Source organism: Phyllobates terribilis, unplaced genomic scaffold, assembly GCF_046119375.1.
Source record: "Phyllobates terribilis strain yellow unplaced genomic scaffold, ASM4611937v1 Scaffold_11__3_contigs__length_659146591, whole genome shotgun sequence".
NCBI classification, from domain to species: Eukaryota; Metazoa; Chordata; class Amphibia; order Anura; family Dendrobatidae; genus Phyllobates; species Phyllobates terribilis.
In genome coordinates, this window is record NW_027362771.1 from 426,532,432 (window position 1) to 426,556,313 (window position 23,882).

Genomic DNA, 23,882 nt, shown 5'->3' on the forward strand with positions numbered 1-23,882 from the left:
TCCCAAAGGCAGCAGCTGACGAGCAGACGCCCATTGGCTAGATCTGGCACATTCTGACGTCATTCTGCGGAGAATAGCTGCGCCACATCCCTGGCATCGGCTGTGGCAGGACGACAGTATGAAGTGGCTCTATCATGATTACACAGGGCTTGTCCAGGTGTTGACAAACCCCTCACTCTGCTAATCCTCCTGGAGATGTCTGACAAGGTCAGGTCTACCAGGAGACATTTTGGCTCAAACTCTTGAAGCTGCTCTTGCATAGTTCAGTGGGTGGGAGTGATGAGGGGCTCATGGTCCTAATGTGCCACAGGCACAGCACTCTACAGGCGTCACACGTCACACGTCCTATGGTTTGTCCCTCTTTCTCTAAAAATTGGGAGGTGTGACTGAGGGCTGTGCACATGGTGCGTCATTGCATTTTTGCTGTGGTGTTTGCTCTGCGGCAATGATGCGATTCCCGGGTTCACCTTCATATTGATCGGTGGGATGGGGGCGGGTACTGCGTCACATGAGCTCCGGAAGGAGGAAGACGGGTGAAACTCTGCAGCCTCAATAGACGGGATTATTCACATGAATACGGTAGCTGGCACGACATTACAAGCAAAGTATGTCGGGAAGAAGATTCAGCCAATCATGGGCGCCGCAGCGATCACTGCTTCGCGAAGCATGTCGGGAAGTGTAGTCTGTTCGGTTTTGAAGCTGTGTGCTGGCGGGCTGTGGCGGCGGGCGCTGATGTGTACAGTATAGGGTGCAGCGCAGCATCACCATTCCCCGGGTCTGGGCCTCACGGAAATGATTCACGAACTTCTCCTGGCCCTGAGCGGCTATCCTGGGAGCATCTTCACCTGGAACAAGAGGACAGGCCTGCAGGTCGTGTATAAATGAGTCTGCCGTCATTGTCACTTGTGTGTAGAGGAGGAGGCTGTCATTGTCACTTGTGTGTAAAGGAGGAGGCTGTCATTGCCACATGTGTGTAGAGGAGGAGGCTGTCATTGTCACTTGTGTGTAGAGGAGGAGGCTGTCATTGTCACTTGTGTGTAGAGGAGGAGGCTGTCATTGTCACTTGTGTGTAGAGGAGGAGGCTATCATGGTCACTTGTGTGTAGAGGAGGAGGCTGTCATGGTCACTTGTGTGTAGAGGAGGAGGCTGTCATTGTCACATGTGTGTAGAGGAGGAAGCTGTCATTGTCACTTGTGTGTAGAGGAGGAAGCTGTCATTGTCACTTGTGTGTAGAGGAGGAGGCTGTCATTGTCACTTGTGTGTAGAGGAGGAAGCTGTCATTGCCACCTGTGTGGTGTGGAGGAGGAGGCTGTCATTGTCACTTGTGTGTAGAGGAGGAAGCTGTCATTGTCACTTGTGTGTGGAGGAGGAGGCTGTCATTGCCACCTGTGTGTGGAGGAGGAAGCTGTCATTGCCACCTGTGTGGTGTGGAGGAGGAGGCTGTCATTGTCACTTGTGTGTAGAGGAGGAGGCTGTCATTGTCACTTGTGTGTAGAGGAGGAAGCTGTCATTGTCACTTGTGTGTAGAGGAGGAGGCTGTCATTGTCACTTGTGTGTAGAGGAGGAAGCTGTCATTGCCACCTGTGTGGTGTGGAGGAGGAGGCTGTCATTGTCACTTGTGTGTAGAGGAGGAAGCTGTCATTGTCACTTGTGTGTGGAGGAGGAGGCTGTCATTGCCACCTGTGTGTGGAGGAGGAAGCTGTCATTGCCACCTGTGTGGTGTGGAGGAGGAGGCTGTCATTGTCACTTGTGTGTAGAGGAGGAGGCTGTCATTGTCACTTGTGTGTAGAGGAGGAGGCTGTCATTGTCACATGTGTGTAGAGGAGGAGGCTGTCATTGTCACTTGTGTGTAGAGGAGGAGGCTGTCATTGTCACTTGTGTGTAGAGGAGGAGGCTGTCATTGTCACATGTGTGTAGAGGAGGAGGCTGTCATTGTCACTTGTGTGTAGAGGAGGAAGCTGTCATTGTCACTTGTGTGTAGAGGAGGAAGCTGTCATTGTCACTTGTGTGTAGAGGAGGAGGCTATCATGGTCACTTGTGTGTAGAGGAGGAAGCTGTCATTGCCACCTGTGTGGTGTGGAGGAGGAGGCTGTCATTGTCACTTGTGTGTAGAGGAGGAAGCTGTCATTGTCACTTGTGTGTGGAGGAGGAGGCTGTCATTGCCACCTGTGTGTGGAGGAGGAGGCTGTCATTGCCACCTGTGTGTGGAGGAGGAGGCTGTCATTGCCACCTGTGTGTGGAGGAGGAGGCTGTCATTGTCACCGTTGTGTAGAGGAGGAGGCTGTCATTGTCACCTGTGTGGAGAAGGAGGCTGTCACCTGTGTGGTGTGGAGGAGGAGGCTGTCATTGTCACCGTTGTGTAGAGGAGGAGGCTGTCATTGTCACCTGTGTGGAGAAGGAGGCTGTCACCTGTGTGGTGTGGAGGAGGAGGCTGTCATTGTCACCTGTGCGTGTAGAGGAGGAGGCTGTCATTGCCACCTGTGTGTAGAGGAGGAAGCTGTCATTGTCACCTGTGTGTGGAGGAGGAGGCTGTCATTGCCACCTGTGTGTGGAGGAGGAGGCTGTCATTGTCACCTGTGTGTGGAGGAGGAGGCTGTCATTGTCACCTGTGTGGAGGAGGAGGAGGCTGTCATTGTCACTTGTGTGTGGAGGAGGAGGCTGTCATTGCCACCTGTGTGTGGAGGAGGAGGCTGTCATTGTCACCTGTGTGGAGGAGGAGGCTGTCATTGTCACCTGTGTGATGTGGAGGAGGAGGCTGTCATTGTCACCTGTGCGTGTAGAGGAGGAGGCTGTCATTGTCACCTGTGCGGTGTGGAGGAGGAGGCTGTCGCCTGTGCGGTGTGGAGGAGGAGGCTGTCGCCTGTGCGGTGTGGAGGAGGAGGCTGTCGCCTGTGCGGTGTGGAGGAGGAGGAGGCTGTCGTTTTCACCTGTGCGGTGTGGAGGAGGAGGCTGTCACCTGTGTGTGTGTGTGTGTGTGTGTGTGTGTGTGTGGGGGGGGAGGAGGCTGTCGTTGTCACCTGTGTGGTGTGGAGGAGGAGGCTGTCATTGTCACCTGTGCGGTGTGGAGGAGGAGGAGGCTGTCATTGTCACCTGTGCGGTGTGGAGGAGGAGGAGGCTGTCGTTTTCACCTGTGCGGTGTGGAGGAGGAGGCTGTCACCTGTGTGTGTGTGTGTGTGGGGGGGGGGGGGGGGGGAGGCGGCTGTCGTTGTCACCTGTGCGGTGTGGAGGAGGAGGCTGTCACCTGTGTGTGTGTGTGTGTGGGGGGGGGGGGGGGGGGAGGAGGCTGTCGTTGTCACCTGTGTGGTGTGGAGGAGGAGGCTGTCATTGTCACCTGTGCGGTGTGGTGGAGGAGGAGGCTGTCATTGTCACCTGTGCGGTGTGGAGGAGGAGGAGGCTGTCATTGTCACCTGTGCGGTGTGGAGGAGGAGGAGGCTGTCATTGTCACCTGTGCGGTGTGGAGGAGGAGGAGGCTGTCATTGTCACCTGTGTGTATAGAGGAGGAGGCCGCCGTTGTTTTCAGCCAATGTTAATGGATTCTTCCTTTATTGGTGGTTGCACTTCTTCTCTCCTCTGTATTCCGCACCTCCAGGCTCTTGTACAGACTGTTACATGTGACGTGTGCGGTATTACTATGTACTTACATCTAATCACACCGTCTCCACTTACAGAAGTAAAGCTGAATGCTGATACTTTTATTACAGGGATTCTTTTACTACAGACAATGCTTTTATAATGGGAGCCACCAGGAGGATCAGGAGATCACTTTTGGTCATACTCCCTTTCCCCGTGGTGGCAACAGTATTACATGGCGGCCCAGCGAATGGCCATTAATGTAATACATGAATGGCTGTGGTGCACCAGAGTCTGTTCTGCTGATGGACGGGGGTCTGAGCAGAGGAGCCCCCTCTGATATCCGTATTTACTAATTGCACATGTACCTGGATTGTCTTCATGGTGCCACCTCTTTTAAAGAACAATTGCTTCTAAAATGTAATTAAGCTTGCATTGCCCGTAGCCTTTGCCCCAGTGTTTTTTTTTCCTATTTAAATGTCACATTAAGTTGTAGACTATTGCACATTCTCTAGAAGAATAACACAAGTATGTAATTTTTTTTTTTGCAGGTATCCCAAGATCTGCCATTTCTTCATCCTGGTGAAACTAGTGTGCTGAACCGTCTGTGCAAGTTAGGGACGGACTACATTCGCTTCACAGAGTTCATTGAGCAGTACACCGGCCATGTTCAGCAGCAGGTAATCACTTCTTCAAAATGCTCTCTTAGACTAGTTTAAAGGCACTAACTTTTCCTGCGGAGGATTTCACAGCGGTCATGTTCTGTCCAAACTGGAAGAGGGAGCTGAGAGACTACCTCTTCCGACTTGGATGGAACATCCCCGCTGCAGCCAATCAGTTGACTGCAGGCCGGAGGGAGATGTGAGAAGTGCTATGGAGTAACGCTGGGGTCAGTCCATAGGTTATCTCTTGTGTGTTTAGTTATTTTGTTTTTTCTAAATATTCCACCGTGCTCCTAATTTTAATATAAAAATCGGTATTGGATAACCCCTTTTAAAGATGGCTTCTGGGACTTTCTAGGCAACGGAGGCCACATGCTATATTACTACATTTACAGCTGGTAATGGTGGCTCTAACAGAGGAACATTGTACGCTTCCTGTACGTGTGGTTGGCACTATTATGTGTCGTAGATGTCAGTGTCTTATGGACCATTCAAATAATTGACTATGATGAGGAATGATTTTAGTTAATATTTATTCACAATTGCCGATTTCCTTGCCTGGGATTGGGTTCTCAGGCTTCCATACATAACCATTATCTTTGCATACATATTACGTTTTTGATTATATATTTGAAATGCGCCTCATCGGCTGACTGTGGTCCATTTCACTTGTATCACAGATCAGCACACATGCGCTCGCGGGTATCTCTCTCTGACTATGCTATTCTGGATCTCTTTGCTCTGTAACTGTCGCACATGTGCGCTGCTAGGTATTGGCAAGGGTTTCTGCCCTCACTAGCACCGCGCGTCAGAATACTTTCGCCTCCCTCAGCATGCAGCTGAACGCTATTCACCACCGGGATGTATTTGATTAATGATTAGTGGTATATTTAAGTTGTGGGTTGTATAGACTACACTACCCCTGACGAAGCAGTGCGTGTCACAGTGATACGTGTGGGGTCTCTCCCTGTCTCACCATGCTTTGCTGTCTTGTCTAGCTCCCTCCAGCTTGAAGGTTCTTATTGTTCTAGGAGCCAGTAGGTATAACGCCATCTTTTGCACAGTACTCTTGATGCTCTATGCCCCTGACGCGCCCCTGGGCCTGTGTCGCGCTGCGTTGCGCACGCGGGAGCTTACCCGGAGCCGGATCTCTTGAGGGTTGTAGTCTCGTGGCGGTGATCCGGTCCGTGCCCAGGGAGTCAGACTAAGTGGCGCTGTATCAGCGGTAGATGATGGACGACTACGCCACCCGTTGAATGCAGCTATGGAGCTGCCGCTGCAGGGCAGACCGCTGAGGCCGGTGGAAGGATGGTGCAGCGTGGATGGTATAACCCCCAACGGGAGGGGTATGGCCTCAGGGCAGCCGACGTGGATGATGGGGGTAGCAGGAACCACTCAGAGACGATGCGGTGTAGTTCAGGGTCTTTACTGATGACAAAGATAGACCCTCCCGGAGTACTGGCTAGCGGTTGGGGCCTGGTCAGTCCTTGAGCAGATGGGATCTCCCCTGGCCAGGCGGAGTTGTAGGCCTCCCAAACTAACGATACTCTTCTGGCTACCTTGCTAGAAGCGAGTATAAGTAGCCCACGTCCCTGAGTGTACCGTGTGGTGCTCACCCGTATGGCCGGTGACTCGGGGCCTTCTAGTAGCTTCCGCTCCACGACGGCGGTGCTGGTCCCATGCGTGTGACCGTGCCTTCGGGTTTCTTGGCCAGAGGACCTGAAATCCCCTGCCTGACGGATTCTGCTGCTGGGTAGGAGTTAGTCCCCACAGCCTCGGACTCCGGGTCCGGTAAGAAATCTTCTCAGTCAGGGCGAGCTCTGCAGCTGCCAGCCCCTGACTCTTTGTAACACTGCTCCCACAGAGCTCCTGTTGTTTCTTCCTATGCTGCTTCTCTTCTCTACTTCTGGCATGGCCCAGGAGCTGGGCCCAGCCGGAGCCACAGCTCCCTGTCAGCCCTCCTGGCTGAACTCTCCCTCTCAACTCTAACCCTGCCTCAGCCCCAGGTTTATACAGGGGAAGTTCTTCCCCTCCCAGGACTGGGCAGGAGGTGTGGCATGCATAGGATTCCTGACCAAGAGACCTCCCACCTGCTCTCAGACATAACATTGCCGTTACTGTGGAAACCAGACCCCTGGGGTGCCATACCCCATTAACGGATTGTGCTCCTTACTACCAAATATGATCTTACTATCCACTTTATACTTCATGTGACTAGTGGTATTCTGTGATCAGTATCTGCTCTGTATCCCATATGCCATAAATGGTACATACTTTAACCATTTTTGTTGCCAGAATGCTTTCTGCACCATATAGAATTGATATACTATATTGATACAGGTGTAGGTTATATTCCTCCAGGTTCATGAATATTATTAGGTTAGGTATATAATCCATCTCTTACTCTTTATTATCACCTTTGAAAGTATGGCATAATTGTTCCTTGACACTATTTTGATTATTACATACAGTTGAAACCAGAAGTTTACATACACTATATAAAACGACACATATGCATGTTTTTCTCAATATCCGACATGAATATATGGGCTATGACCCAAAGCATACTACCAAAATGGTAACAAAGTGGCTTAAGGATAACAAAGTCAATGTTTTGGAGTGGTCATCACAAATCCCTGATCTCAATCCTCTTGAAAATTTATGGACAAAGCTGAAAAGGCAGATGCGAGCAAGGCGACCTACAAACCTGGATCAGTTACACCAGTTTTGTCAGGAGGAATGGGCCCAAATTCCGACCAACTATTGTGAGAAGCTTGTGGAAGGATATCCCAAACATCTGACCCAAGTCATTCAGTTTCAGGGCAATGGTACCAAATACTAATGAAATGTTTGTAAACTTTTGACTTTGCAGTAAGTAATAAAAATGCCTTAAAACATTCTCTCTCTCACTCATTATTCTGGCAATTGGCAAATATTCAAAATTATGGTAATCTTAATTTACCTAAAACGGGAAGGTTTATGTTATGGGTCCGGGTGGTGGAACCTCTGTGCTGCAGTGCAAGGAGAGACCAGAGGGGCGTGACTAAGTACCTACTCGGCCTGACCAAGGTCGCACGGCGGCTCAGTCGACTCCGTGCAAGGAGGGACCGAGCAGGGGGACCAGGTGCCACTCTGGGATCGACCTTGTATGAGAGCAGGTGACTCCCACGGGTCAGATGGCAGGAACAGACCGGTACAGCGGATAAGCAGGCTGATTCAGCAGATAGCCAGACGGGTGCTCTGGGTAGGCAAGCTGGCGGGCACAGCGGGTAACTGGCAGGTGCTTCCAGGTAAGCAGGCTGGCAGGCACGGCAGGTAACAGACAGGTGCTTCCAGGTAAGCAGGCGGGCAGAGCCCATAGACAGAGTGGCGGACTGGACTGTAGACAGACTGTCGGGCACGGGCACCTCCATATTGGAGGAGGTGCTTTAAATAGGGAAAGTCCTCCGGCCATTGGCCGGGGACTTTTTAGGATGGCGCGCGTCGCCCCTTTAAGAGGGAGGGAGCGCGCGCGCGCCCTAAGCACAGTGCCCGGGAAGCTGCGTGCAGCAGCAGCAAAGAGGCCGGAAGACTCCGGACCAGGGCCGCGGCGGTAAGGGGGACGGGGCCTCTGCCTGGCAGGGGGCAGAGACGCCGATGCCACAGTTTATTCTGATTTCATGTCAGATATTGAGAAAAACATGCATATGTGTCTTTTTATATAGTGTATGTAAACTTCTGGTTTCAACTGTATACTGGGACCTACCCAATATGTATTCTCAGTGTGATTGCTTATTTGTGTCTGGGATACCTTGGCTATAACTGTGCAATTTTGCTATATATTCTGATTATTATTATTATTGTGATTATTGGGGCTTATAATTGGTATATTTAAACCAGATCAGTTTTTGTTTTGGCATGCATTATGTTTTTTTTTAAATAAATGTTTATTTTTCCTAATAAAATTTATATACACATTTTATGAATTTTCAGGTGTGCTCATCACTATGTAGTTCTTTCCTCTCTTTTGTATAATATTGTTCGTTTTCTACATGATGTAGATAGGTATTGTACATATTGGTGGTTATTTATATTCACATACTCTAAAGAGGCCCTATAAACCTGACAAGTGGTATGCATCTAACGCTGCTTTCACATGTCCATTAAACACCGATTGGGCTATGTTCACAATACCCAGCACTGACCACCAGGTCCCCTGATCTGAGCGGACCCCTCTGTGCCTGCGGGGTACCTAGCTCAGGTCAGGAGACCAGGCCATCCAGCAGGGTTTTGCAATTCAGCTTGATCCGTGTTTTACGGACGTGTGACACCGACCTCCTACTTTGATTGGGGTTGGATCATCCGATGGGCACGTGTCGTAGGTTTGCCACCTATGTACTTGTAAATCTTGAACCAACTGTGGCGAAGTACCCACTATCTGTAGATGTATTCAAAAGTTGAAAATGATCAAAGCCGCTAATTTCGCAAACCTATTTTTAAGTTCTTGACAAGTATTGTTATTGAGAACGAGGAGTGACGTGTGGAGAGTAACAATGTTTTACTTTGGTCTTCGTTCCTGACATTTAAAATTGCCTAAAAAGAGAACAATACAATCTATATATAAATCATTAAAAACTTCATGACAGTCGCATATCACAGTTATCTACACAAAGGCGATACCTACAAGAAGTGTATAATGTTACCGCTCTGAGCAGGGGGGCACCATTACTTAATTATTAAACAGGACAGTTGGCTTTCCTTGTGAACTATATGAACATTTGGTGACAACTGGTGTATAGCTCCCCCATCAGTGTATGGTAAGATATTCAGATCAAGGTAAATAACATCAATATATTGTGCTGAATACTATGCCGGAGAGATGATGTAAGATGATGATATTTCTCCCTGGGATTGTGCAGAAGTGAGTTTTTGCCCCTTTGCATGCCTGGTTGTTTTGCATATTTTTGCAATTTTTTTGCATACTTTATTGCATTGTTTTCTATGTAATAGATAATTTTTAACAGGGTTTTCATATTTTAACCTACTGCAGCAGCATAGCTGGCAATCAGGTGTTAACATGCTGTTTGGTTACACTCTGTGGGTATATTACAGTATTACATTGGCTACCCTTTGTGATGGTTAGTAATTAAACAAGTGCATTAACCTCACCAGGCTTTGTGCACACAGCATCTTTTTCAGTCTGATTTATGTCCTGAATCTGCCTAAAAAGGCTCCGCAAACACCCCCCCCCACCTCCATAAAATGAACATAATGCACAGCAATGTCAAAATGACGCTGCTGTGCACATGTTCCGCCTTATGTCGCTTATTTTAACAGGTGCAGGGTTTGGAAACTCTTGGGGCGCCCCTGCTCATAAGCGGCCTGATCTTGACACTTCAGAGTATAGAGTGATAGATGCCCGGCTATGTCTTGGAAAACTTGGCGACTGCACTGGTGTCTAAAAAATGCCGTATGCACATAGAGTTAAAAAAAGAGCAAATGGAGGTGTTTTTTTTTTTTTTTTTTTTTGAACAGTGGGCAAGGAGGTTATTTGTTCTCTGCAGTCTCTCTGGTAGGTCTGAGGATATTTTTCTATATATTGTGGTAAGACGACTCACTCGGCTGCTTCCAGAAGTAGACACAGGAACGTTTTGGTCTGCTGGTTTATTTAAAACGGCATAAAGCGCTGCAGGTTCCATGAAATAAACACGGCCTTGCTGACATAACGGTAAAACAAAAGCTAAACGATCGCACAGTCCATATGCATGCGGGATTTGCTCGCTTAAGTTGCAACACACTTGGCTTCCCCCTGAGTTGAAGTTCCACACAGTCTGGAGACTTCCTTCTCCAAACTCACAACTGAAAAAAAAGAATGAATGCCATAGATTTAACTCCCACAGCCACACCCTTGAGGTGGAGATATGATGAATGACCTCCCACCCTTCACAATGGTCATTCACAAAAAAACACTCCCTTGTAAAATGGTGGTTTAACCCCCAACACATAACATGCTGGAGAAAACTTGTTGGTTCAGTTCACGGAAGCTAGTAGCCGCAGTGAAACATATCTCCCCTTACATATGGTATATCACCAATGACTCTGTCACAAGTATATAAAAAAAAAAGTATAATATATATATAGTACAGACCAAAAGTTTGGACACACCTTCTCATTTAAAGATTATTCTGTATTTTCATTACTTTGAAAATTGTACATTCACACTGAAGGCATCAAAACTATGAATTAACACATGTGGAATTATATACTTAACAAAAAAGTGTGTAACAACTGAAAATATGTCTTAAATTCTAGGTTCTTCAAAGTAGCCACCTTTTGCTTTGATGACTGCTTTGCACACTCTTGGCATTCTCTTGATGAGCTTCAAGAGGTAGTAACTGGAAATGGTCTTCCAACAAACTTGAAGGAGTTCCCAGAGATGCTTAGCACTTGTTGGCCCTTTTGCCTTCACTCTGCGGTCCAGCTCACCCCAAACCATCTCGATTGGGTTCAGGTCTGGTGACTGTGGAGGCCAGGTCATCTGGTGTAGCACCCCATCACTCTCCTTCTTGATCAAATAGCCCTTACACAGCCTGGAGATGTGTTTGGGGTCATTGTCCTGTTGAAAAATAAATGATGGTCCAACTAAACGCAAACCAGATGGAATAGCATGCCGCTGCAAGATGCTGTGGTTAGCCATGCTGGTTCAGTATGCCTTCAATTTTGAATAAATCCCCAACAGTGTCACCAGCAAAGCACCCCCACACCATCACACCTCCTCCTCCATGCTTCACGGTGGGAACCAGGCATGTACAGTCCATCCGTTCACCTTTTCTGCATCGCACAAAGACACGGTGGTTGGAACCAAAGATCTCAAATTTGGACTCATCAGACCAAAGCACAGATTTCCACTGGTCTAATGTCCATTCCTTGTGTTCTTTAGCCCAAACAAGTCTCTTCTGCTTGTTGCCTGTCCTTAGCAGTGGTTTACCAGCAGCTATTTTACCATGAAGGCCTGCTACACAAAGTCTCCTCTTAACAGTTGTTGAAGAGATGTGTCTGCTGCTAGAACTCTGTGTGGCATTGACCTGGTCTCTAATCTGAGCTGCTGTTAACCTGCGATTTCTGAGGCTGGTGACTTGGATAAACTTATCCTCAGAAGCAGAGGTGACTCTAGGTCTTCCTTTCCTGGGGCGGTCCTCATGTGAGCCAGTTTCTTTGTAGTGCTTGATGGTTTTTGCATCTGCACTTGGGGACACTTTCAAAGTTTTCCCAATTTTTCGGACTGACTGACCTTCATTTCTTAAAGTAATGATGGCCACTCGTTTTTCTTTACTTAGCTGCTTTTTTCCTGCCATAATACAAATTCTAACAGTCTGACTTCTGCACAACACAACTGATGGTCTCAACCCCATTTATAAGGCAAGAAATCCCACTTATTAAACCTGACAGGGCACACCTGTGAAGTGAAAACCATTTCCGGTGACTACCTCTTGAAACTCATCAAGAGAATGCCAAGAGTGTGCAAATCAGTCATCAAAGCAAAAGGTGGCTACTTTGAAGAACCTAGAATATAAGACATATTTTCAGTTGTTTCACACTTTTTTGTTAAGTATATAATTCCACATGTGTTAATTCATAGTTTTGATGCCTTCAGTGTGAATGTACAATTTTCATAGTCATGAAAATACAGAAATTTCTTTAAATGAGGTGTGTCCAAACTTTTGGTCTGTACTGTGTATGTATATATATATATATATATATATATATATATATATATATATATATATATATAATGTATTATGATCTTTTTATTCATATGGAGAAGTAAATATATATGCATGTCTGTGGATAGTGCATACGTATTTGGTCTGTGTGCTCTTGCAGAAGAGTGATTTCGCTCTTACAAGTGCGTTTTTATTGCTTTGTATGGGCGTCCATCAATCCATAAAATGTGTGTATATGAAAAGTTTTTCCTAGGAAAATGTTCACAAATATTGTATTTGCATATGTGATAAATGCATTAATTTTTAATGTGTTCTTGTCTTCCAGGATCACCACCCTTCCCAGCCTGGCCAGGTTGGTTTGCATGGAATTTACTTGAGGGCTTTTTGCAGAGGATTGGAATCCATTCTTCAGCCTTACAGACAAGCTTTATTAGACTTGGAGCAAGAGGTAGTAGTAATGATATTATTGTATGTGTCTGCAGCTCTCCTTTAATCTACACAAATAAGTGCCCTCTGATTGAACTTACTGGGGAGATGTTGTATGTTGGCACATAAGGGTGGCTCAGTGGTCAGGACACTTGCCTTGCGGTAGTAACCTAGGATTCAGTTTATATGATTTCCTCCTGGTATTCTGCTTTCCACCACATCCCTAAAACAAGACCACAGTGTTGTGTGTGAATATGTGCTAGCAACACATCAAGAAACTAACAAGTCTATGGATTTAAAAAGCAGTTTTCTAGTGGTTGGACACCAACCATTAGTTCTGAGAATTGTTGATAAAAGTTAACATATTGTTTAGAGCAGTGTCCCCCCAACTCCAGTCCTCAAGAGCCACCGACAGATCATGTTTTCAGGATTTCCTTACTGTTGTGGCAGGGTGGAATCTGTGAATCAGATGTGTTGTCCCTTTTCTTCTCCATTACTTGGCCATCTTCGCTAGCCCTATAGACCATGAGCAGAGTGGTGGTCTTGCATGCATACTACCACTCTATTCACACCGCTATTGAGATTGGTAGGGGTCTCAGTGCTCAGACCACCAGCAGTCATACATTTGAATAGATGATATATGTATTTAGTGCTGGGGTGCCAAGCTTTTTGCTCAGAGGTCCAAAATAACACTTAGATGATAATTCCCCTTTATTGTAAAGGGGAATTAGTAATGAGACTTTTGTGACCCACCAAAAGTACAGTATATGCCATAAATGTTTAAATAGATGCGGATTTCCTCTGTATTACTCCCACATATCGTGTGTGTGTGTCTGGGGGTCACCTCCTCCCTCATCCGCACTCCAGAATACAAGACGCCATGAATGTGGCTTTCCTAAACCTGGTAAATGGAGTTGCTGAAACACCTGAACCTTTACTAATCCCATAAACTAAATGACGATACCCCCACTTATGTGTGCCCACCTCTCTACCTCACCTACTCCTTTCTAAGGTGCCACACAGACATCACAAGTCCCCCACTCTGCCAATTTATGGGGGTCTGAGATGAGTTATTAGTACTGGCTCAGTACAAACATGTCTGTGACCAGATGGATGGGGGCCGCATGTGATTTAGTGACAAAGCCCACTATAGAGGATGCTCTTGCAGCTGGTGCTGTATGTCAGTATTAGGCCATGGCCCCACTATCGGTATTCGTTCAGTATTTTTCTCAGGAGTGGGAGCCAAAGCCAGGAGTGGGTGATAAATGCAGAATTGGTGACTTCTTTCTATTATACCTTTTCTCTGATTGTTCCTCACCTGGTTTTGACTCCCACTCCTGAGAATAAATACTGATCGAATACTGACCAAATACTGATAGTGGGGCCACAGTGCAACGTGCTTCTATTGTTATATTCGCTCTGAAGCATATATAGGTAGTACACTTCTTGCTATGAGGTTGTAATAACTCTGACTGGAGTGAAGATATTACAGAGATCGTTGTCATAGTCAGTGTGTATTTATCACCTATGGGTAGTAGCGATACTCTGCAGGCTGTCAGTGTGAAATACAGACCGATAACTCCTCACAGAGGCTCTGTCGCATATCCAGTTGTCATTCATTTGTAATTGATCCAGTATGGAAAAAAAGCCTGTGACTGTTACAGACAGGGCAAAAACAGATGCAAAGGGGAATATATTTGTTATGATCTATTTTCGACAGACGTAAAGGATTATTCTCAAATTTGAAAGTTACTCCCTATCCATTGGATAGATAACTTCTCCATCATTGGGGGTCTGCCTGCAGGATCCCTCAGCGATCCCGAAGACCGGAGCTGTGAGGACCCCTGTGTGAACAGAGCGGAGGCTGACTGCGCTCATCGCATCACTGGCCCAATTCATTCTTATGGGAGTACCGGAGACCTGCCGAGTGCAGCAGTCGGCAATCTACAGCAGGTCCATAGAGAATGAATGCAGTCGAGGTGGTGTTGGACCGCCGCTCTATTAACAAGGATCCTCACAGGATAGAGAATATCGTTCAAACTTGAGAATATCCCTTTAAATGTTAAAAGAAACAAAACAATTTGTTGTCTGTTTTTTTTTGGGGGGGGGGGGGCGGACAAAAAAGTTATTTAGACTGCGTTTTTTAATCCTGCTGGAAAGGAAGGCAAATGTAAGACGTTTTATGACAAATGAATGGGTCCTCTACTGGAACGTTTTGTTTCCGGTGTTTATGATCCCAAAATGGATAAAATAAAAATACTAAAGGACACGTGAACATAGCCTTTGGCTGCGTGCACACGATGTGTTTTTCATGCATTTCCGCAGCGGAAACGCATCAAAAACGCATGGTAATCCGCACCCCATGGTCCCCAATGGCATTCCGCAATGTCCATGCACATGCTGCTGATTTTTCCGCAGCGTTTCTGCAGCGCTCATAAATCTGCAGCATGTCCATTAATTTTGCGGAAGCGCAGCGGAAGCGCCGCCATTGACTTGCATTGAGACGCATAGAATCCGTGACTGTACATTTGTACACACGGATAATATGCGTTTCAATGTGCGTATGGTACCCAGTTCTGGAGGAGAGAAGACTCTCATCCAGACCTGGGTACCATTGTACCAGTAAAAAAAGAATAAAATAACAAATAAAGTTTATATTCATCTGTCCAGCGGCCCCTGCAGCGCTTCTCCTTCCAGGACCTGAGATGACGTTGCGGTCATGTGACCGCAGGCTGTCTCGCGAGATGCCGGCAACCCGGAAGGAGTGCGACAACACACACTGCAGCACACGCGGCGGGGGATCGGTAAGTATAGCTTTATTTTTTTATTTTTACGGTCACACTGTATAAATCCTTGCTGTTTGCATGGATTTATACAGTGTGACCGAGTTGTCAAGCACTTTCCAAGTGATGCTATCGCCTGGAAAGTGCTTGTCAGTCCGCATGCGGAAACGCATGTGAATCCGCATGTATTCTGCAGGAAAAACGCATGCACAATCTGCATGCGTTTTTTCTGCCAGGGAGATGCAGAAATGCTGCAGAAATTTTCTGCATCGTGGGCACATAGCTTTAGAAAAACATGAGTGCTGTTGTGGCAGTAAATCACTTTGTAGTTTTGAAAGGTTTCTGGGGGATCGGATCTATGTTTCTTCCATCCAGCTGTGTGTGCTGTCAGAGCATGCATGTGAGCACACAATGTGTGTGAGAGGTGCCATAAAGCACTGTAAAGCCCTGCTCCAGGGGTCAGCAGGTAGAGAGAGGAGAGACGTCCATTGTGGTGGCCATTGCCACTGCCTCAGCTATTGTCCTCCGTGCTAGAAAATGCAACAACTTTTTCACAAGATTTTTTTTCTTGCTGACTTCTAGTCTGAAAAATGCTGTAATTATTTACTTTCCTTCTTAACACTGTATTCTTTTTCTGTTGTCTTAGTCCTGGAGGGGGTTAGAAGTATTCCTAATGCATAAAACTTCCAAAGAGAAAAATCTTATTGCCTTCTCTTTTTTATACAGTTCTTGGCTGATCCTCATCTTTCAATATCCCACATTAACTACTCCCTTGATCAGGTGAGTTCATGTAGCAGGAGGAACAGTAGCCAGTGCAAGCTTTTTATTGTTAATATAAAATAAATATATATACTTTCCTTAGAGAGAGATAGAGATTACCATAATTTTTAATATTTGCCAAATGCCAGAATAATGAGAGAGAGAATGTTTTAAGGCATTTTTATTACTTACTGCAAAGTCAAAAGTTTACATACATTTCATTAGTATTTGGTACCATTGCCCTTAAACTAAATGACTTGAATGTTTTGGGATATCCTTCCACAAGCTTCTCACAATATTTGGTCGGAATTTGGGCTCCTGACAAAACTAGTGTAACTGATCCAGGTTGGTAGGTCGCCTTGCTCGCACCGGCCTTTTCAGCTTTGCCCATAAATTTTCAATAGGATTGACATCAGGGCTTTGTGATGGCCACTCCAAAACATTGACTTTATCCTTAAGCCACTGTGTTACCATTTTGGCAGTATGCTTCAGGTCATTGTCCATTTGGAAGACCCATTTCCGCCCATACTTTAACTTCCTGGCTGATGTCTTGAGATGTTGCTTCATTATTGCCACATAATCTTCTTTTCTCATGATGCCATCTATTTTGTGAAGTGAACTCGTCCTTCCTGCAGCAAAACAACCCCACAAAATGATGCTGCCACCCCTGTTTCTCAGTTGGGATGGTGTTCTTAGGCTTCCAAGCTTCTCCCTTTTTCCTCCAAAGGTAATGATGGTCATTATTAGTGTTGAGCGAGTATGTTTTATTAACCCTTTCGCCGAGTATGCTCGAGCCGAGCTCCGAGTATTTATAGCTGCTCGGTGATATGGTTAAATCTCTCCAGTGTGCATGATTTGCAACGGTTTGACAGTTTTATTACATGTGAGGAATGTGTAAGAAATAGACATTCCTCCCATGTAATAAAGCTGTCAAACAGTTGCAAATCATGCACACGGGAGTGATTCAAACATATCACCGAGCAGCTATAAATACTCGGAGCTCTCCCCGAGCATACTCGGACAGAACATACTCGCTCAACACTAGTCATTATGCCCAAAAAGTTCAATTTTAGTTTCATCAGACCACAGGACATCTCCAAAAATGAAGGTCTTTGTTCCTGTGTGCATTTGCCGTGCGCCCAAGCAGTGGTTTTTCCCCACATATGGGGTATCTACTTACTCAGGAGAGATTGTACAACAAGTTGCAATTTCTCCTGTTACTCTTATGAAAATGCAAAATTGGGGGCTGAAAAACACTTGTGGGAAACATGTGAAGATTTTATTTTCACGGCTCCATGTTATAAACTTCTGTGAAGCACCTGGGGGTTCAAGGTGCTCACCACACATCTAGATAAGTTCCCTGAGGGGTCTAGTTTCCAAAATGGTGTCACTTGTGGGGGGTTTCCACTGTTTAGGCACATCAGGGGCTCTCCAAATGCATCATGGCGTCCGCTAATTATTCAAGCAAATTTTACATTCAAAAAGTCAAATGGCGCTCCTTCCCTGCTGAGCCCTGCCGTGCGTCCAAACAGTGGTTTTTCTCCACGTATGAGGTATCTGTGTGCTCAGGGGAAACTGCACAACAAATTTTGGGGTCCATTTTTTCCTGTTACCCCTGCAAAAATAAAAAAAATTGGGTCTAAAGTAACATTTTTCTGAAAAAAGTTAAATGTTCATTTTTTTCTTCTACATTCCAAAAATTTCTGTGAAGCACCTGAAGGGTTAATAAAGTTCTTGAATGTGGTTTTGAGCACCTTGAGGGGTGCAGTTTTTAGAATGGTGTCACTTTTGGGTATTTTCTGTCATAAAGGCCCCTCAAAGTCACTTCAAATGTAATGTAGTCCCTAAAAAAAAATGGTTTTGTAAATTTTGTTGTAAAAATGAGAAATCGCTGGCCAACTTTTAACCCTTATAGCTCCCTAATAAAAAAAAAAAAAAAAATTGGTTCCAAAATTGTGCTAATGTAAAGTAGACATGTGGGAAATGTTTTTTATTAACTATTTTGTGTGACCTATCTCTCTGATTTAAGGGCATAAAAATTCCAATTTTGAAAATTGCGAAATTTTCGCCAAATTTCCGATCTTTTTCACAAATAAATGCAAGTGATATCGAAGAAATTTTACCACTATCATGAAGTACAATATGTCACGGAAAAACAGTCTCAGAATCAGCGGGATCCGTTGAAGCGTTCCAGAGGTATTACCTCATAAAGTGACAGTGGTCAGATTTCTAAAAATTGGCCCGGTCATTAACGTGCAAACCAACCTCGGGGTAAAAGGGGTTAATCTGACTTTTTACTGTTTCTTTTGGAGTAATGGTTTCTATCTGGCTGAGTGGCCTTTCAGCCCATGTTGATACAGTACTCGATTCACTGTGGTTATTGACACAATCTTACGAGCTTCCGCCACCATCTTCACAAGGTCTTTTGCTTTTGTCCTTGGGTTGATATGCACGTGTCGAACTAAAGCACGTTCATCTCTGGGACACAGAACCCGTCTCCTTCCTGAGCGGTATGATGGCTGGACATTACCATCTTGTTTTTACTTGCGTATAATTGTTTGTACAGATGAACGAGGCACCTTCAGGTAACTTGAAATTGTACCCAAGGATGAGCCACACTCGTGCAAGTCCACAATTCTCTTCCTGATATCTTGGCTGATTTCTTTAGACTTTCCCATGATGCTACACAAAGAAGCAGTGTGTTTCAGGTGTGCATTAAAATACATCCACAGGGGTGTCTCTAATTAACTCTGATGTTGCCAAGAAACCTATCAGAAGCTTCCAAACACATGACATCATCATATGGGCAGTCATGAATTGTTTAAAGGCTTAGTAATCTTAGTGTATATAAACTTTTGACTTTGCAGTAAGTAATAAAACATTCTCTCTCATTATTCTGGCATTTGGAAAATATTAAAAAATTATGGTAATCCTAATTGACCTAAAATGGAAAAGGTTTATTCTGATTTCATGTTGGATATTGAGAAAAACATGCATATGTGTCTTTTTATATAGTGTATGTAAACTTCTGGTTTCAACTGTATATAATATATGTGCACACACACACAGAGTATACATGATAGTGAAATGCTTCACATCATGTAAGTGGTGCACGTATAGTATGAGCATAGAGTATAATTTATGGCTACAGCCTTATCAGTAAATGTACCTCTAAGGGTATGTGCACATGTTCAGGAAAATTCTGATGTGTTGGCAGAAAAAATGCCACGCGTCTTAGTCACTTATTTTTTATGTGCTTTTTGTTGCAACCTCCCCCATTCCATTCATTAGTATGGGTCAGATTAGTTGCAATAATTGACATGCTGATGATTTAACTCTGAAAGAAAAAAAATGATCTAGGAAAAAATAAGCAATGTGTGGATGTGACTTCAGGAATCTCATTCACTTTCTTGCTGAAAGGTTTTGTGGCAAAACTGTGCGGGAAAAATCTCAACAAAAATGCAACGTTTGCAAACACCCTGGCTAGACTGCCAAAAATAAACATTTTATCGATTTAAAGTTAATACCAAACAGGTTTAAAAACAGATGTGTCACGCAGTAAGGGAGGCAGCACACATGAGACTTGTGCTGGAATGTGCTTCCGGAAAGAGCCAAGCCATCGGCTGGAGACTTTAATGGCTATATATAGGCATCGCGGATATTCAGCCAGTCACCCTTGTCTACTAGATCTGATATGCACATTTACATCTCTGTGGGCAGCACGATGGCTCAGTGGTTAGCACTGTTGCTTTGCAGCGCTGGGTTCAAATCTGACCAAGGACGACATCTGCAAGGAGTTTGTATGTTCTCCCCGTGCGTTCGTGGGTTTTCTCCAGGTTCTCTGGTTTCCTCCCACACTCCATACACATACTGATAGGGAATCAGCAAAAGTAACACTCCTAGGGGACAAACACGAGGAGACGACTGCAGGAAGGACAAGTCCACCCAGCTGCTAGACGCATGGCCCTAGAACTAACTAGTGCGCTACCACTGCCCCACAGCCACCTCATGTCTCCGCTCTCGTATCAAGGACTGCCATGTTCACATCTCTTTTCTGTGGGTCCCAATAATAGGTTATATTAATTTCACCAATTTGCTTAAAATCAGAATCTGTGCGTAACTGAAATGACAAATTCATCAAATTTAATCTGATTAGTCATCCAGACTCTGGATGGAACCATTTCTTGATGATCACTTGTTATATAAGGTTTCCATGTTTTCTGTTTTTCAGTTTCATCTCCTCTTTCCATCAGTAATGATTGTGGTGGAACAGATAAAGAGCCAGAAGGTATTGTAATAATGTTCTATCCGTAGTGATGGCCGCTTCTTCTCATACTGCTGTTAGAAATGGAGAGAAGTGTAATATGCAGCCTGGATACATGTACATTGTGTTTATAGGTCTTCTGTACTACGTTAGTCACTGAGGGACTCGTCACGAAGTTCTTTCCTCTAATATGTCAGGGAAATCAAGACATAAAGCACAATATGAAATATCATGTCCATTTAACCTTTCCTTAGGGACAGTATTCAAGCTAAATGAACAGTACAAACTGCAAGAAATTCACTGCAAAAATGCTATAAGATATATGTATCTATAGTACCCAAAACCCAGCCCCTGAGCAGTTCAGGGGCAAATATGAAGTTTCAAATCAGATTTGCTGTTTCGTTCAGTGGAGGTTTCATTACTCTCCATACGGCAGATAATGGCGACTGCGGGCAGAATGTTATCTCGCTCCTCTAAGACTTCTACAACATCAGTGTATGTGGATCTCTGTAGCAGAAAAACAGAATTCTCACCTCTATGGACTTGTTCAGTCATAAGCCATTTTACGTCTATTAACCTATAATCCACCACTTCTAACAATGTGATGCACTATACATAGAAAGTTGTTATAGTGAGTGTAATCAGGGCTGTAGGGGAAGGAGGGATTATTTTCCATCTTTTTCGTGGGCACCAACACACTTGGAAACCCTTTTTTAAAGTCCTAATTTTGCCCCTGCAGTTTTCGGTAAATTCAGAATTTCTGTAAATTGGACAGTTTACTCTAGTACTTGTTGTAATCTAGTATCACATTTGGCGGTCTTCGCTTCCATTGTAGGGTAAATTCTAAGCCCTGGCCATATAAATTGCGACTGCGGAAACTAACACAATCTTTCCTTTACTGCAATGAAGTGGATAGGTTTTAAGAAAACTGCTTCCTGTGCTGCGCTGATTCTTATTTCTATCTGTGGGAGTTATGGAAATGCATAATGTATCCAGGCTGGGCTGCTTTACAGAGCTCCATGCTGTTATTCTCCTTTTAGCTATGAACGGATGAGAAGGGAATAACCCTTTACATCTTCCCATAGTAATTATTCAGACTTTATTAAACCTGCCCACTTATTAGTTGAGATGGGAGCAGGCATTGCGCCTACTATCCAGGTAAAGCATTGAGACACCAGGTATTGTTGGATGACGACACCTCTTGAATGTGAAGTTATGGCCATGTTGTCACTTTTGGAAGGCTGAGAGCTTCTAGACATGCAGAACAGGACACATTCTGGTGATAGTGAAGTGTATAAAGCAAGGATCCATGCTGCCCAATATAATTGCAATGAGCGGTGAGATCTAATAGCTAGGCAGTACTAACGTAACTGGTTAATATACTGGTCTTATACATTCTGCCAGAACTACAGATCTCTTTCTTTCACTAGATTCATGGATGCCAACTTCTGGAAACTGTTTACAAGCACAGCTGTGGGGGGCTTCCTCCAGTCCGCAGTGCGCTGGAAAAGTAAGGAACCTTTTCACATGCTATAAGTATATTAGAAAATATTTTCCCGCCTTATAGTTTCTGAATATGCTGCCATTTGTAAGGGGGACATATTATAAAAGTAGGTTTACTCTCTTTTAGCCTAAATGGCATAAAAAATATATGTAAAGAAACAAAGTCCAGCTCCCCAGTAATGCCGGATTCCAATCCTGTCCGGAGCACGGATAGTGTTTCTGCCACAACATTTGAAAATAAAGCAAGGAGGAGAGATCCAGCTCTACTGACATAAAAATCTCCTTTATTGATACATAGCACCTTAGAACAATAAAAATACCAAACATTTCTGGTGCATCAAGCTGTTAGGCAAATGGGTGCAAGCAAAGAAAACGCTGGACTCGTAGTCATAGTCCACTGTATTCATGATGTGAGAGATCATATCCTCCTCCCCGCTGTGATGGAAGGATTGCTAACTGTTATACACAATAACCAGCCATCTCATGTGTAAAGGGGCGAGTACAGCAGAACTGTAGCCATGAGTCTTCTGTATTCCTTATTTGCTACTGTTAACTCCAAAAGCACAACACAATATTGTGCTAATAGGGGAGCACATATTTGTCTGCCATATACAATAGCGCTAATATTAAAGGCAACCGGTCATGTCCAGAAAAGCTATTTACCTACAGATATAGTGGTAATCTGCAGGTAAATAGCATTAAACTTCTACCTGCCAGGCTTAAAGGGTGGTCTGAAGTCCAAATTAATTTTCATCCTAAATCCCTGTCTATTTAATACCATACTCTTAAACTATGTTCTAATATACCTTAATAAAAAATTACTGCCTCAGCCTCTGCCTCCTCCCTGGGCTTGTGCCTGCGTGATGTGCACAATGACAGCGCGATCTGTGTGACTGACTCGGATCAGCTCAGCAGCAACAAGCCGGCAACAGAGTGGTATCCGAATACCTGGCATGCAAAGACCAGTTCCACCCCCCCCCCCCACACACACACACACACACACACACACACGCCTCTCGTAAGTGTCACTGCACGCCAGGTATTCTGCCAACATTCTGTTGCCGGCTTGTTAATGCTGATCTGAGCCAGCAACACAGAATGAGCTGTCACTGTGCACATCACTCGGGGACTAGCCCAGCCCCTAAAACAAGTGTCCTTGATGATGTTTCGTTTCAGGGAGGGGGCAGGGGCTGTGGCAGAGACTACAGCCTCTGCCCCCTAATGATTCTCCATTTGAATATCTCAGCATGCTCTGGGAATCTCAAACAAAGCGTCATCAAAAAGGAAGTGGAGAAGGAAAAAAAAAAGCAGTTGGGTAGTGTAGTTACAGTGGGATAGTAAATTTTTAAGAAAATTGTTTAGATTATGGCATTAAATAGTGATTTAGGGTGCAAATTTGAATTTGAACCATCCGTTTAATGGAGCTGCAGCTATGGGGAGAAGATTAGGTCATATTCTCTCTGCAGTTGCTTGCTTCCAACCTTGCAAATTATCCCTGTATCTGTATTTTTAACTATTTAGCTTCATCAGCCTCTATCAGAATACTTAGCTGGCTGCAGAATGTATTACCTTTGAATCTGTCAGTGAGCTCATTGTGACGACAGATTGGGAGCCTGGTCTTCCTCTGAAGGTAATTGTTTAAGCATTTATATCAGTTCATTTCTAAGTTCACCCCTTCGCATTTGCGTGATAAAACCCCAGAAGTCACTATGTACAATTATTTATTTGGGAGCGAGTTTGATATTTCAAAGAGATGATACAGGGAACTATTGTAAGATATTCCAGCTCATTAGCTGCAGTCTCCTGTTTTCTTTAATACTTTGAGTCCATTGTATATTTACAACTGTATATTTCCCTCATCATGACCTTTATCAGGATCTTAGCCGTGTGTCACGGGGTCATGTACAAGCAGCTTTCAGCTTGGATGCTTCATGGACTTCTCTTGGACCAGTATGAGGAGTTTTTTGTCAGACAAGGACCATCTTCTGGCAATGCTTCTGCTCAGTCTGAAGATGATGATGATGACTTGGGAATCGGGGGCCTCACTGGGAAACAACTACGAGAGTTGCAAGATTTGGTAAGAAAAGCGACTAGGTGTTATAATTGGGTTGTCAAATCAATCACCCACAGCCAATATTATGAAAGTGGTGAGCGGTCAGCCCAAAATCCTTCTTTGATGTTGGCTTCTCATGTGTAACCTCTTGGTGGAGAG

The 23,882-nt window shown here is 44.7% G+C and overlaps 1 protein-coding gene across 1 annotated transcript in view; it reads left to right on the forward strand.

Moving 5' to 3' along the window:
• The first annotated feature begins 526 nt into the window (after positions 1-526).
• TUBGCP4 (tubulin gamma complex component 4) overlaps positions 527-23,882 on the forward strand; it is a 44,994-nt gene continuing 21,638 nt past the window's right edge. Inside the window, exons 1-7 of the mRNA XM_073653147.1 lie at positions 527-870; positions 4,122-4,250; positions 12,261-12,383; positions 15,871-15,924; positions 20,135-20,191; positions 21,598-21,677; positions 23,546-23,747. Of these exons, the coding sequence (XP_073509248.1) occupies positions 793-870; positions 4,122-4,250; positions 12,261-12,383; positions 15,871-15,924; positions 20,135-20,191; positions 21,598-21,677; positions 23,546-23,747 (723 nt within the window). The 5' untranslated portion in view covers positions 527-792. The remainder of the gene's footprint in view (positions 871-4,121; positions 4,251-12,260; positions 12,384-15,870; positions 15,925-20,134; positions 20,192-21,597; positions 21,678-23,545; positions 23,748-23,882) is intronic.